Source organism: Cryptomeria japonica, chromosome 1 (genome assembly GCF_030272615.1).
Source record: "Cryptomeria japonica chromosome 1, Sugi_1.0, whole genome shotgun sequence".
Lineage (NCBI taxonomy): Eukaryota > Viridiplantae > Streptophyta > Pinopsida > Cupressales > Cupressaceae > Cryptomeria > Cryptomeria japonica.
This window is the reverse complement of record NC_081405.1, coordinates 259,417,640-259,433,449: the sequence shown is the minus strand read 5'-3', so window position 1 is coordinate 259,433,449 and position 15,810 is coordinate 259,417,640. Positions and strand designations below refer to the sequence as shown.

At 33.2% G+C, this 15,810-nt stretch overlaps 1 protein-coding gene across 5 annotated transcripts; it reads right to left on the bottom strand.

The window, feature by feature from the left end:
- Positions 1–2,912: 2,912 nt before the first annotated feature.
- On the bottom strand, positions 2,913–13,897 carry LOC131073778 (soluble inorganic pyrophosphatase). 5 transcript variants are annotated; one of them, XM_058010275.2, is made up of 10 exons: positions 13,741–13,866; positions 8,494–8,568; positions 5,483–5,694; positions 4,931–4,959; positions 4,454–4,519; positions 4,218–4,325; positions 3,918–3,983; positions 3,678–3,798; positions 3,442–3,523; positions 2,913–3,327 (listed from the first exon to the last, which is right to left on the bottom strand). In XM_058010275.2, exons 3-10 carry the CDS (start codon positions 5,637–5,639, stop codon positions 3,285–3,287), a joined length of 672 nt encoding a protein of 223 aa, XP_057866258.1. In that variant the 5' UTR covers positions 5,640–5,694; positions 8,494–8,568; positions 13,741–13,866; the 3' UTR covers positions 2,913–3,284. The 5 variants fall into 5 exon arrangements, with proteins under 5 accessions (XP_057866258.1, XP_059073031.1, XP_057866257.1 ...); XM_059217048.1 differs by having other exon boundaries at positions 8,494–8,526; positions 13,741–13,849; XM_058010274.2 differs by lacking the exon at positions 8,494–8,568 and having other exon boundaries at positions 13,741–13,897.
- Between the last annotated feature and the right edge of the window lie 1,913 nt (positions 13,898–15,810).

The following is a 15,810-nucleotide window of genomic DNA, read 5'->3' as shown; positions in this document are numbered from 1 at the left end:
ATAAACCTTTGGCCTTGCTTCAAGGTTGTTCTACAAAAGCCTACCACAATAAAGGAATATGTGATTTTGGTAATATTTTTGAAAACAACCAACTAAAGCACCAACAATTCATCGACTTTGAAACTAATCTTTCAATATCACAAAAGAGGACATTTTCTATACTACAACAATCATGTAATATTTTCCTCTCCAACTCAACTTCAATTTTGAAATCTATGACAATCTGAAATGGTGGGACAAAACAACTCTTTGGAAAATCAATTCTAGAAGAATCTACCAATCCCTTAACTCCTTAAAAACTATTTGTCAACTTAACAACTACTAGAATATCTCCCTAAACCATTCTCAACGGTCTAAAATCTCTAAGAGTTGTATAAGTCTCCTATCTTTGAGTCAAAAAAGTCATTTTTAGGTGATTGTCATTGATAAAAAGGCTTAATGTTGATTTGAAGTATTTGAACCGTGTGATCACAATAATTGGTGTTCAATCTATAACAATTGTGAAACTATTAGGCATCTATTTTTTTATTGTGCTTTGCTAGAGATGTTTGGAATAGTTTTGCAAGTACTTTTTGTGTTTTCAAACATGTCCAATAACTTCTCTTAGCATAAAATTTTATTTGGATATATGAAAGGTTTAAATATTGGTTAAGATATTTTTTGGCTTTTTCTTTACTACTAGGGCCTTATGATCCTTGTGGAAAATGATTAATGATGACATCTTTTAGGATCAATTGGTTTTTTTAATTACGATAGGTGCAATGAAAACTGGAACAACTAGTAAAGCTTGTTTTTTGGTAGATGTTGTAATTTCAGCAAACCTTTGTTTCTATGTACTTGGTTCCACAATGATACCTATATGTTTTCTCTTTTTGACCCTTAGGACAAAGAGCTTATACTATAACTCTTTTTTGATAATATATAATCAATACAAAAAAATAGTTTATTTTTCTACATGAATATCAAATGTTAATATCTATTTAAACTACTACAAATACACAAAAAGAAATAACTATATATATTAAATACTCATATATTAGTTTTTAATAATTTCCTTGTAGACATCTTTATATATATTGAAATTTTGATGACTGTTTATTTCAAAAATAAATATCAACTCTATATAGTCTTATATAAATATCAACTCTATATAGTCTTCTTTTCTTTCACAAATATAAGATCACAATATACTTCTCCCATATTGCCATTGTATATCATGCTTCTCAATGTAATCATACCAAAAAAAAAAGAGAGAAAAAAAGGAAAGAAGGTATATTATGCTTATAAATAAAAAAGAAGAAGAAGAAGAAGAGAAGAAAAGAAAGGGAGGAGGAGAAGAGACAGACAGACACAAGATAAGTTTCAAAGACCTTAAAAGAAAAAATTCAGCCAGTTCACAAAAGTTCACATGCTTGGCTCGGACTTTAAAAAAACATCTAAATGCAACAATCAATTTTTATTTCATTACATCATGACTATAAGTTTTCACATGCTTGGCTCGGACTTAAAAAAACATCTAAATGCAACAATCAATTTTTATTTCATTACATCATGACTATAAGTTTTCACATGCTTGGCTCGGACTAAAAAAACATCTAAATGCAACAATCAATTTTTATTTCATGACATCATGACTATGTTTGGATCCATCGCATTATCATGTTCACAGGGTGTGCATTTAATCTGCTGCTCAATTATTATATGACTTACTATCATCTACAAGAAAGATGTTACTTCCAGTTAGTTCCATCTTAACGTTATTAAATCATGGTAATGGATGAGAAAACTTAGATAGTACCATATAACTCTTATGGTATTGGATTATTATCAACCACTTTTCAAATTAAATTTGACTAAATCTGTAGCTGTCACAATTTTATCTTCTAATTTCCATACATTTTGTGCCATCTTTTATGTTATTGACAATTTGACCAATTTATCTACTAATATTCATAGGTTTGACCAATTTATCTACTAATGTCCACATTAAATTTGACTATATCTGTAGCTGTCACAAGTTTATCTACTAATTTCCATACATTTTGTGCCATCTTTTATGTTATTGACAATTTGACCAATTTATCTACTAATATTCATACGTTTGGCCAATTTATCTACTAATGTCCAAATGCTGGTATTGTAATTCATTTACACATTTAAATTACAAATTCACTCTTCTGATCAGAATTAATGCAATTCATTATACGCGAATTCATTAACGGTAATCGTAGCCTTATAGTTATTCTCTGGGCAGCCTGCTTGTTGCTCTTATACAATTTATTTGAATTGTTTCAATATAATAAGTAAATAAGTAATCATTACTAGGAAATGTCTACTTGAGCATTTTTTATTTTTTTCACATTGTTAACTTTGGCCAACGTATGAAATATTGTCCACATAGATTTGATATTATTTATATGCTGTAACAATTAATAGCACTCCTGTAATTTATGAACGTTTTACATCAATAAAGTCACCTCAGTAACTCATTTTTGTTATTAAATAAGTAATTACATTCTTTGGTTGGAACATTAGAGTTTACATCAATTAAGTCACCTTAGTAATTCATTTTTGTTATTAAATAAATAGTTATGTTCTCTTCAATTTAAAATGATTTGGTCATCCTTGGTTGGAACATTAGGGTTTACATTAATCAAGTCACCTTAGTAAATTTATTTTTGTTATTAAATAAGTAGTTACATTCTCTTAAATTATATTTAAAAGACTATAAAATCATTTTGTGATACATTCTCATACGAACCCAATACGATTATTATTTGGACTGTTTTTCTGTGCAAAATGTAAATGATCTTCAATTTTCCAATGTGTTTCGAAACTAGATTATTGTGACATGCATGAGGACCTACATCAATTATAGGGGATGCACAAAAGTTCTCACAAAAAGCAAAAAGTTTAAACCAAATATCCAAATATATATAACATGCTTTTAGCCTTTACTGTCAAGGCACCGTTCAACAAAGCAAGTACACCATATTGCATTAATTTCACCTTTGCAACATAAAAAATACTGTACTCGGCCAGTACAAAATCAAATAAATACACTACATGCCCCCATAAGCTAAGTCCTTCTCAGAAGATACAAGGAACCTATCAGACATGTCAAAAACATTACAATGTATAGGTAATACTCTGTATTACCATACTTAGGAAGGAAAAATATCTAATTTGTATTTAATCATTATGTTTTTAATTGGATTAGCACTTAACTTGTATTCGATATTAACTTTACTTGAATTGCTTCAGAATGGAAGTTCAGGTACACCTTATCGTCGCAGACTCTCCACAATATATGTTGCATACAGGTCCCTGTAAAATAAACAAGTCAAACCTCAGGAACTTAGTCTCGTCAAGCTAAAAAGTATCAATTATATTTATACCGTATTCATAACCACTAAAACTTAAAGCGTTGAGCTCATTTACATTGAGTGACTTATGACTTCAACAGCAGTTGATGCAGGAAGGAATGCATCCACAGCAACTTCTTTGTTTTCATTTTTCTTGTCTATATGCTGTCAAGAAAAACTCAAGATAGGAGGTGTAGAAAAATAGAAAGCTTTGATCAAGGCTTATAGCTTACAAAACTTCAACTATTAACGGTATTATATCAGAAATCGAAAGCATTCAGCATAGAAGCATTCCTGTTAAACAAAGGATACAATCTTCAAAGAAGCGCCGAATCTCTTGTAAACGATGAGGGGCAAGTTCTGAGATGTCCTTGTAATGACGGAACTCGGGATCATCAGCACAAACAGCAATTATCTTGTCATCCTTTTCTCCCTGTTCAAAACATTCAGGTTACAGTACATAAAGAATTTTAGTTAGGCTAGCCTGTGAGAAACTTGACATATAAAAGTACACAAGGATTGCTTCCACTACACCACACTATGGATACACACCTGATCAATCATAGGCATCAGACCGATTGCTCTAGCACGGAGAAAGCATCCCGGAAGAACAGGTTCCTGTTGATTTTCACAAAATGTGATGTTCTTAATCACAAATATCTAAAACCCGACACTTTTATTTCAATCACACGATGCACATGAATATTTGCGGGTATGGATTTAATCAACCTAAAAGCAATTGAGAAACATCAAATGGTCTACATACTGAAGGTAAGGACGTTATACAATATCATACTCAAGCAATACTAGGCATAAATGAGTGATACTTATTTCTAATGGAAGCTGCATTACCTGCATGAGTACCAGTACATCCAATGGATCATTATCCTCACACAGTGTTCGTGGAATGAACCCATAATTATGAGGATAAACAACTGATGAGTACAATATCCGATCAACCTACATATAAATCATAGGATAAAAATTAGTAACCTAAGATGGAACAGAGTATACACAGAGCAATAATGTACAGAAGGGGCAACTAGAAGAAACCTAACTTTTCAAATCACAAAGTAAACAAAGCTTACCTTGATCAGACCGGTCTTTTTGTCCAATTCATACTTCACTTTACTTCCCTTACTAATTTCCACAACCTAGAGTATCAAAGAAAACATTTTAGCCTCCTTAATATCAAAAAACAAAAAACATTTAGCCAGTGACCACACAAAAACCTTTCAATATCAATTTCTTAATGAATATTTGCAATGAAAGTATGGTGCTAAAGTTCAATTGTTTAATTTAATCCTAAGAAGCATTTCATAGGTCAAGAAGTATGCAAATAACTGTGGCTTCCACCAGGATCATGTAACAACTTAAACATTGAATGATGGGAAAGTTCTCCAGCCAAAACAGCGTGTTTGTGGAGCATATTTTCAAGTAGATTTATTTAGACAATCATTTATTCAAGAATAACATCTGCCAAAGAATTTTAATAGGAACAAGGCATACAACCCCAAAGAGTAAAGAAAGAAAGAATGAAGTTACACAATGCAATATGTACTTACACAATTAAAAACTGCAGGAGCTCCAGGTCCTGCATCCAGATGTTCAACATAAAGGAGTTAAAATGATGTATCCAAATATAAAAACAAAGCAAAACTATGAATTGCCAATAATTCCTGTCTTACAGGTACATGAGAAAAAATACTAAAATGAACTTCCTTCCTGGTCTGAAAAGAATACGTGAAGATACCACAAGACAAAGAACACCCATATTTTTTTTAAACCAGACAATTATTGGAAATCAGGGGATAACAGAAGGGAGTCCGATTCTAGGAATCCCATACAGATTTGCAATATAAGTTGTTTATTGGCAACCAAAGTGTTTACCATTAGAAGATAAAGGTACACATGCAGTGTAAATACTCCCAGCCTTCAACTTATTCATACATATGAATTATAGCAGGCAAACATTTGAGTTATCATTAGCATACACAACTGTGACATTATCCACACCATCCAACATCACCCTATAATTGAACGCTACTAAAATAAACACGTATATGCAAACATCTTATCGTATAAACAGAAATGAGAAAAAAGCAGATGGACCTTACCAATCTCAAGATCATGCCAAGGATGTGCAGCAACAGACCTACGAGACATGGATGAAAGAATTCTTTCATTCAAAGGTGGATGAGGGTGGTGTGAATCCTTAGTTCCGTTGCCTGCAGCATTGGTACTGGGGGTAGTCATGTTTGAATCCTGTGACATGAGCTTCTTTGTTTCACCTATTTTGGCTTTGAAGAAAGACGCTTAAGCAGATTCCCTGTTCAACCAGTGGAAAGGGAAACATGTAAACCCAAGCCTCTAATTACACTTTTGATTAACAACAATCAACCAATGATTGAGCTTTAATTTAAACAGATCCTACATGGAATAATAGTATTTCATATAATAGTTATAAAATAAATTTGTAACTGCCAAGCAATGATTATAGGAATTACAAGGAAACCTCCCAGCAGACCTGACTGATACAACCACAAAGGATTGATACGTCAAGCTCAAGATTATCAAAACTAGCTCATAAATTTCATTGCTACTTCCGGGTATATAGAAACCCAAAGATGGTACTATCATTTAAGTAGAGCTAGTCACTCGAATAAATTAAGGCCAAAAATACAGATTCCAAGTTAAGGTGTGATTCCAAATATGAAAAATGTCAGGAATCAAAGTTATGATGGTGGAATGATGTCCCTTAAGATTTACAGTAATAACCTTTAGTTGTCCCCTACGGGTACCTCATTCAAATAAGTACCAATATGTAAACATATAAGTAAATTTTATTTTGGGGGGACTTTACAATCCAAATTTGTTTCTGCTTAAATATCAAATACCTGAAAATTCCCAAGACCACCAATATGAATACTGGCAGTTCTAGCAGTACAGAAGAGGAGGCAAAACAAACAATTACAGGTGTGGTTTCACAGAGAAAACCCACATCTATGGTAGATGGAGAAACAGACAAAAAAATAGATATATTAGTTCTACAGAAAAGAATTTAAGCTGCTATTCTTGAATAAAGCAACACCCGAAGAGGTTATTCTTAAATAAAGCAACACCCCAAGAGGTTAAGGTGTGCAAAAATGTAGATCTTGCCAACTGGAAATACACACTCAACCTAAACAGTAAAATCATGAATCTTCTTTGACTTCGTGACAGTTTCAATCATATAAGCAGAACACCTACACAGACATGACAGAATGTAGCCAAGGAGTAATATTTCTCAATTTCTCAAATACAATGGAAAAATGTTAAAAAAAACATATACACGACAATTCAGAAAGAAAAGTTAAATTAAATTAAGTTAATAACTCACATTTTTATCAATTAAACAGCATTTTTATAATTTGAGGATGACATTGGCCAAGTTTTGCCAAGTTTTGCCAAGTATGACTGCCATACGCCAAACGGCATGTTTAAAGAAAACAGTAAATGAGCCAATCACGTTTGAAGCAGGTCTAAAATGCTATCAATATCACAATCCGAAGCTGGTTTTGGACTTTTTACAGTATAGCAGCCAAAATGCAAGACCGCCTCCACACTGATTAGGATAATTAAACCTTTGGAGAGTACCTTAGACTTAAAATAATGATGACGACGAGGAAAGGTTTCTTTACCAACCATTATGATTACTATTGGAGAAGGCACTAGGCGTGTCTCATACAACATACTGGAGGTAATAAAATGAAAGGCTCGCCAAAGGCCAACAGAATCTGACCAATTATGCAGGACCATAGAGATGGAACTCTAGAGCTTTAAAAGCATACCACTAGCGTCTTGCGGCAAATAGATAGTTTTCCCACCCTACCTGTTCCAAACATAGCTTCTCTACTGTAGAGAGAAACGACAACAAAGCTAGAAGTTCGAAGTAGTTCCAATGCCTAACACAAAGGGACATGGATATTAAAGATGCCACATAAGTTTTTTGTACTGTATAAATAAGCTATAATACTGCTGATCCAGATAGGCATTCAAGACATAATAATATAAGAACTCCAATCCATATTCAATTTAACAGCATTCATCATGTCAAGTAACAACACCCTGCATGCCCTTAAAGAATCGGTTCTGTAAGCAGCGCTGAAAGTTCTATATTGAATGATCAGAGAATTCATTAGCAAAGCATATACAGATGAATACCCTGCATATCTTATGGACAAATTGGGTCATGCACCGCCTAAGGCCCTAAAGGATAATCTCCGTAAGATTAAATCCCTGTACATCCAAAGATCATATCAATAAACACGGAGGCACTCAATGTCAAACACATACAGATATTTATGTGTACAATTAAGATGTGTAAACATCAACTGCTGTCCACTGTAATATATTCTCATTTACTGCATAGCATGTGCATATAAATTACTCGTACGCTTCCCCACCATGCAAACATGTTGCACACAAGTAACATACACAATTAGTATTACAGATTCAAAGGACACATACATATTGCATATGCATTTAATCCTCAACCAAATCTTTCAAATTTAACAATTCAAAAGATAAAACTGTACCCCCCACTACACAACAAATAAAGCCAAATTTGTTTGCAACAACAAAACATCATACCGAAATTAACCAAAACACTCTGATCTGTAAAATAGAAAAGATATTACAGCCCAAATTTGGAAGCCTATACTTATTGCACACGCTAGGTCTCTCTAAACCAGCCAAAAACTTTCGTCTTCACACTTTCTCAGTGATTCTCAAAACACAAAAAAATATATCTGGGACTCTTAAGCATAGAAGTGTGACCTCTCTAAAACCTAGCCCATTATTTTTTATTATGAAAAAATATTCTGCAAAGACTTGTTCATCCTGTAAAAGTCAGTGGATTTCAGTTTAGGATTCCCCTCATATTATCCACTTAGAAAAAAACATTTCTAACAAAATAATACTATGAATGCATCCCATAAAATAATACTTTAATTGAATCATCTTCGAGCACTTGAATCTTGCGGATCATGCAAACAAACATGTTATGCTATGTAAAATAAATCTAACAGACAACCATGAAACTGATCTCAACAACCCCTAACAAGTCCAGTGCAAAATTAAGGGTTACCTCAACTCAATCGCCAATGTCTAAGTATATGCCCTGCATACAAATCAAACCGAGTTTGATGTAGCAAATGTATATCTACAGCAGAAAGGTCAGCACATCAGAGACACAAATGTGCAAACAGTACAACATATGTAAGGTGTAGGATTATTATTTATACATAGTAAAAACATGACACTGCATTCATATCGATCACTTACACGGACCTATTTTGTAAAGCATATCTTGACTTAGAGAGTTGGACTAATACATAAATGATTAAACCACACCTTGCCACAATATAAGGTGTACACTAACTATTTGTACACTAAAATAACACAATACACTGCATTTTGCATCAATCTCTTGGACATCAAATCTTGACTTACAGAGTTGAACTAATACATAAAACCACACCTTGCAACAATATATTACACTAAAATTATTTTAAATGGCTGACAGCCTACCAACAATAAACAGAAAATATTACAACAAATTAACTTGGAAAACTTGTTGAGATGAAACAAAATGTAAATGATCCATCCAATTCATTCAAAAACAGCCAACAGGGGAACATTAGCTTGGCAACCGCCAGTTTGATTTTAAAACCCATAAAGCCAGACATTCTATTTCAAAATAGATTTGACTAGCAGACACCAGGAAGCTCATGTCAACTCCTAATAGAATCTAAAATGTCAACCTCCTCAGAGTAAATTCCCTGGAACTTATAAATATCGCATTCCTTCTTATACATTTATAACATATACCACATTCTTGTGAATTAAAATTAAATATTTACATCAATTTTCGAAGCAAAACTCTTTAATAGAGATATGACATTGCGTATACTCCAAAATATGAGCACAGCGTATCACTAAAAACTCCTTTCAAAGCAAACGTTACAATACGACAAACACTGTGCATACTTCTTCACATAAATATTTAATTTAATACTGCAAAAACATCAAAGCACACCCTCCTAACAACATTTTACACCAAAATTCTGAATTCCTTTCAAACAACAAACAAAACTAAACCTTCTTACTAACACTCTAACTATATAGAGAGAAAACAACTCCAAACTACCTGGAAAAAATACAAGTAGTCTTCAGGGAGATAAAAATAAATAAAACAATGCATTCATTAATTAAAAAAAAAGACCGGCGACAGACATATCAGATCGGCATCCATCGCCTATTCATAGAGTTCACTATTTCTCATATACCTGGCCAAGTTAAGTTAAATTAGAAACTTTAGCAAAGCAAATCACATTTTTTTATTTTTCCCTGATTTAGTTAATAACTCACATTTTTATCAGTTAAACAGCACTTTTATAATTTGAGCATGACATTGGCCAAGTTTTGCCAAGTATAACTGACATGCCAAACGGCATGTTTAAAGAAAACAGTAAATGAGCCAATCACGTTTAAAGCAGGTCTAAAATGCTATCAATATCACAATCTGAAGCTGGTTTTGGACTTTTTACAGTATAGCAGCCAAAATGCAAGACCGCCTCCACACTAATTAGGATAATTAAACCTTTGGAGAGTGCCTTAGACTTAAAATAATGATGAGGAGGAGGAAAGGTTTCTTTACCAACCATTATGATTGCTATTGGAGAAGGCACTAGGTGTGTCTTATACAACACACTGGAGGTAATAAAATGAAAGGCTCACCAAAGGCCAACAGAATCTGACCAATTATGCAGGAGCATAGAGATGGAACTCTGGAGCTTTAAAAGCATACCACTAGCATCTTGCGGCAAATAGATAGTTTTCCTACCCTAACTGTTCCAAACATAGCTTCTTTACTGTAGAGAGAAACAATAACAAAGCTAGAAGTTCGAAGTAGTTCCAATGCCTAACACAGGGACATGGATATTAAAGATGCCACATAAGTTTTTTGTACTGTATAAAGAAGCTATAATTCTGCTGATCCAGATAGGCATTCAAGACATAATAATATAAGAACTCCAATCCATATTCAATTTAACAGCATTCATCATATCAAGTAACAACACCCTCCATGCCCTTAAAGAATCGGTGCTGGAAGCAGCGCTGAAAGTTCTATATTGAATGATCAGAGAATTCATTAGCAAAGCATATACAGATGAATACCCTGCATATCTTATGGACAAATTGGGTCATGCACCGCCTAAGGCCCTAAAGGATAATCTCCGTAAGATTTGATCCCTGTACATCCAAAGATCATATCAATAAACACAGAGGCACTCAATGTCAAACACATACAGATATTTATGTGTACAATTAAGATGTGTAAACATCAACTGCTGTCCACTGTAATATATTCTCATTTACTGCATAACATGCACGTATAAATTACTCATACGCTTCCCCACCATGCAAACATGTTGCACACAAGTAACATACACAATTAGTATTACAGATTCAAAGGACACATACCTATTGCATATACATTTAATCATCAACCAAATCTTTCAAATTTAACAATTCAAAAGATAAAACTGTACCCCTCTGTACAACAAATAAAGCCAAATTTGTTTGCAACAACAAAACATCATACCGAAATTAACCAAAACACTCTGATCTGTAAAATAGAAAAGATATTACAGCCCAATTTTGGAAGCCTATACTTATAGCACACGCTAGGTCTCTCTAAACCAGCCAAAAACTTTCGTCTTCACACTTTCGCAGTGATTCTCAACACAAAAAAATATATCTGGGACTCTTAAGCATAGAAGTGTGACCTCTCCAAAACCTAGCCATCATCAATCACCACAATGCCAACAAATTTCAACCAGCACTCACAGAGCTAAAAAAATAATACTATGAATGCATCCAATCCATGCAAACAAACCCATTCTACTTTAATTGAATTACCTTAGAGCACTTGAATCTTGCGGATCATGCAAACAAACACGTTATGCTATGTAAAATAAATCTAACAGACAACCATGAAACTGATTTCAACAACCTTTAACAAGTTCAGTGCAAAATTAAGGGTTCTCTCAACTCAATCGCCAATGTCTAAGTATATGCCCTGCATACAAATCAAACCAAGTTTGATGTAGCAAATGCATATCTACAGCAGAAAGGTCAGCACATCAGAGACACAAATGTGCAAACAGTACAACATATGTAAGGTGTACGAATATTATTTATACATAGTAAAAGCATGACACTGCATTCATATCAATCACTTACACGGACCTATTTTGTAAAGCATATCTTGACTTAGAGAGTTGGACTAATACATAAATGATTAAACGACACCTTGCCACAATATATAAGGTGTACACTAACTATTTGTACATTAAAATAACACAATTCACTGCATATGCATCAATCTCTTGGACAGCAAATCTTGACTCACAGAGTTGAACTAATACATAAAACCACACCTTTCAACAATATATTACACTAAAATTATTTTAAATGGCTGACAGCCTACCAACAATAAACAGAAAATATTACAACAAATTAACTTGGAAAAATTGTTGAGATGAAACAAAATGTAAATGATCCATCCCATTCATTCAAAAACAGCCAACAGGGGAACATTAGATTTGGCAACCGCCAGTTTGATTTTAGAACCCCTATAGCCAGACATTCTATTTCAAAATAGATTTGACTAGCAGAGACCAGGAAGCTCATGTCAACTCCTAATAGAATCTAAAATGTCAACCTCCTCAGAATAAATTCCCTGGAGCTTATAAATATCACATTCCTTCTTAAACATTTATAACATATTACCACATTCTTGTGAATTAAAATTAAATATTTACATCAATTTTCGAAGCAAAACTCTTTAACAGAGATATGACATTGCGTATACTCCAAAATATGAGCGCAGCGCATCACTCAAAACTCCTTTCAAAGCAAACGTTACAATACGACAAACACTGTGCATACTTCTTCACATAAATATTTAATTTAATACTGCAAAAACATCAAAGCACGCCCTCCTAACAACATTTTACACCAAAATTACGATTTCCTTTCAAACAACAAACAAAACTAAACCTTCTTACGAACACTCACCTAACTATATAGAGAGAAAACACTCCAAACTACCTGGAAAAAAGACAAGTAGTCTTCAGGGAGATAAAAATAAATAAAACAATGCATTCATTAATTAAAAAAAAAAGACCGGCCACAGATATATAAGATCGGCCTTCATCACCTATTCATAGAGTTCACTGTTTCTCATATATCTGGCCAACGCAGAACTGTGATACTCATCCCAGCTATTCGTCACAGCGTCTACAGCATCAGAGCATGCTACTCATCAATAAATCTTATATGGCTGAGACAATTATCTGAGCTCAGAAAAAAAAATTGAACCGCTGTAGGGGGCTATTAAGGCTTAGATCTACGAAATTAAATTGGACGCTTAAAATTAAAACGTAGGCACATGAATTTTTAAATTTTCGCAAGCTTGTTATGTATTGCTCCTTGCATATACATAAAACTCTGTTCTTTGACAAAAAACAGAACACTGGCTCTAAGGTATTAGCAAGATAATGTGCCGGTATGACAACAACAGATCTCGAAGAGTAATGACAAAATTTAAGACAAAATAGTCCAAAACCTACTTAATTTAACAAAATGCATGAAAAGAAGAGAGAATTTAAAATGTGAAATTCTTTCGATAGACCCTATCCTATCGCATAATAATCTATGCATCTGAATATACTGAAGCAGATGTATCGACGCGGCTTAAGCAAAAATTCCTTTGGTGTATACCAAAAAACTCCAATGAAGATCCCGAACACAAATCCGTACCATCCGCATAGCAAGATGCACAAAATTGTTCCCGAAAACAAATAATAATTAAACAATCAGTACAATGTGTCCGAGATTTAAAACGCATAAGAAACTCTTTACAAAATTTACCTGTGTAGAGCAGCATAAGGTGGCTGTGCGCAGAGGTAAAACTTTCATAGATCTAAACTACATACTCCTAGCATCATTAAACACTTGTCGACCGAGAGCGTGACACAGCAAAATTCGCAAGAATTTATAAGTTCATTTGAAAATGATTTTTTTCTTTTTTAAAGAAAACAATACAGTGCAACCCGCTATAGTACCGGCGCTTAAAGACACCAGAAGCTAAAAAATAGCATGCACTTCAAAGCCAGCCCGAGCAAATCAAACTGCCTTTCACTACAACAGACAATATTTTCGCAGCAGATCTCAACATTCCTAAAAATACACCATACTATTTTTCGCTCGACATAACAAAACAGAGTGCCTGAAAAAGAAAATAAAAAGTAAATCGATTCCTAACCTCTCTTGTTGGAAGCGAATTGCGCAAACGAAAACAGCAATGCAGTGATTCGAACAAATGACCTTTGAGTGTGCAAATGCTCCTTCCCGCCTCCGGAGACTTATAGGGCAAACGGAGGAAGCGTAAAAGAAGAACATTGTAGGGAAGCATAAGGAATCGGAATAAAGGTATTTTTTGGTAACGGAGGGTGACACGTCATCATGTACAACTAGGACAAGACCCCTTCTCGCGGGTGCGATGACTGCGACAGCATTCCTAACGGTCTTCGTTTCTCCAAGGCGCGTGCGCCTCACATCGGACGGCTCACGTTTAAGCAACGAGTCATCGACGCCGTTGATGGCGAGTGGAGCCTAGAAAAGGTAGATGCCAGCCTGGATATTGTTCTAATTTTTTATTTTCTGGGGAGGATATTTTGCGAGCGGTCGGCATTTGGGCATGGGTTGTATGGCCATGTATTTTATGTTGACCACGCGGTGTTTTGCTTTCCGTTATGTGGTTTTTTTAATTTTCCCGTTTTTCTTTTGACGTGGGAAAGGAAACTCGCAAGTCAATGATTTTACCCTAATTTCTCCGAAGGCATTTTTCTTAGGTCAGAAAGGGCTTGCGGAAGTTTATAAAAAAGTAGTTAAATAAGTTGGAAGATCATTAAACCTAGGTTTTCTCACCTACCAGATATTATATTTTTTATTGTTACCAATTTATCGGTTAAATGCTAATAAAGTATTACGTTTTTCATAATTTAAAATAAATTTGAAAACTTTGATAAAAAAAATCTGGGAAAAATATAATCTACTAACATATTTATATTTTTTTTAAATTATGTAAAGTATGGGAGATAAATCAATTTTAAAATATAATCTACTAACATATTTATATTTTTTAAAAATTATGTAAAGTATGGGAGAGAAATCAATTTTAAAGATAGTTGTTGGAGATTAACATAATCTAATTGAATATATTTTTAAAATATTTTTAAAATATGATTTTAGAAATTTATTAGATATTTTTATCTATTGAATAACAATTTATTATTTAATATTTTTTTTAAATTAGAAAGATATTTTTAAAATGTGTTTGCTTCTAATTGAATTGTGTAGCATTTATTTGCATCAATATTTTAGATCGCATTTCATTAGATGAAGGATGAGAGAGCTATTAAAAGAAAAATGATCCACAACTTTCTCATCAAAATTTTAAATATTGATAAAATAATATAACATAGTTTTTAAATATTGATAAAAATTTAATAGTTTAAAATTATAAATTTAATTTAAAAAAAAATACAAAAATATATAATATGTATTTTTATTTCATATTAACTTACAATTAAAATTTATTTGATTTATGAAAACATCGATTGTGCATAAATAAAGTCTTCAATGATTTATTATTATTATGGAGTTTTTATGCTTCATTAATGAAAGTGTGAAGAACATTGAAATTAAGTATTATTGGTGGAGAATCATAGTATGTGAAAGCAAAAGAACAACATTGTAATGATCGTGATTAAGGACATGATTTCAAGGTGGGGGCTTGAAGATCTATTTTTATAGTACAAAAGGTTTAATGAGATGAAAAAAATCTTGTACAAAATAAATTGAAATCTTGTCCTATAATATAAGAACCACTTCTTTGTAATTCTTAAGTTTTAGTGTGCAACTCACTAAACATTTCTTACATTAATATAAGATTTTTTTTTGGAATAATCTTTTGTTTTCTTGTTAATGCACCTCTATGATAAGGAAGATTTTGCATTTGATTTCGTTGTACTCTTCCTGTTTTCTAGTGACGCGTGCTCATTGTTTCAACTACCTTGGGATTTCTGATGCTCTAGTCTTAATAAATACTCAGATTTGTTGCTGCCATGATTCAACATCATCTGTGCGGCATGGAATTTGTAGCGACTTTGATCTGCAGATTTCTGCTCTGCAACACGTCCTATGTGTGTAGCATTAGCACGTAGCCTTTGGGCATACTTGAAGTAAATTTATCAAACTCAAAAAAGTATACGCCTTTAAAAACTAATTTAATTTTCTTCTATTTGCTCTTTTGAAGTATTTGGCGAGAATC

Bases quoted from the DNA above. Each gene is read 5' to 3' on its own strand.
- LOC131073778 (XM_058010274.2), bottom strand. From the start codon at position 5,639: ATGTCACAGGATTCAAACATGACTACCCCCAGTACCAATGCTGCAGGC. The intron at 4,326-4,453 runs GTAAGCTTTGTT...ATTTATATGTAG, and splicing joins AAAAGACCGGTCTGATCAAG to GTTGATCGGATATTGTACTC. The intron at 3,799-3,917 runs GTGTGTATCCAT...TGTTTTGAACAG, and splicing joins TGATGCCTATGATTGATCAG to GGAGAAAAGGATGACAAGAT.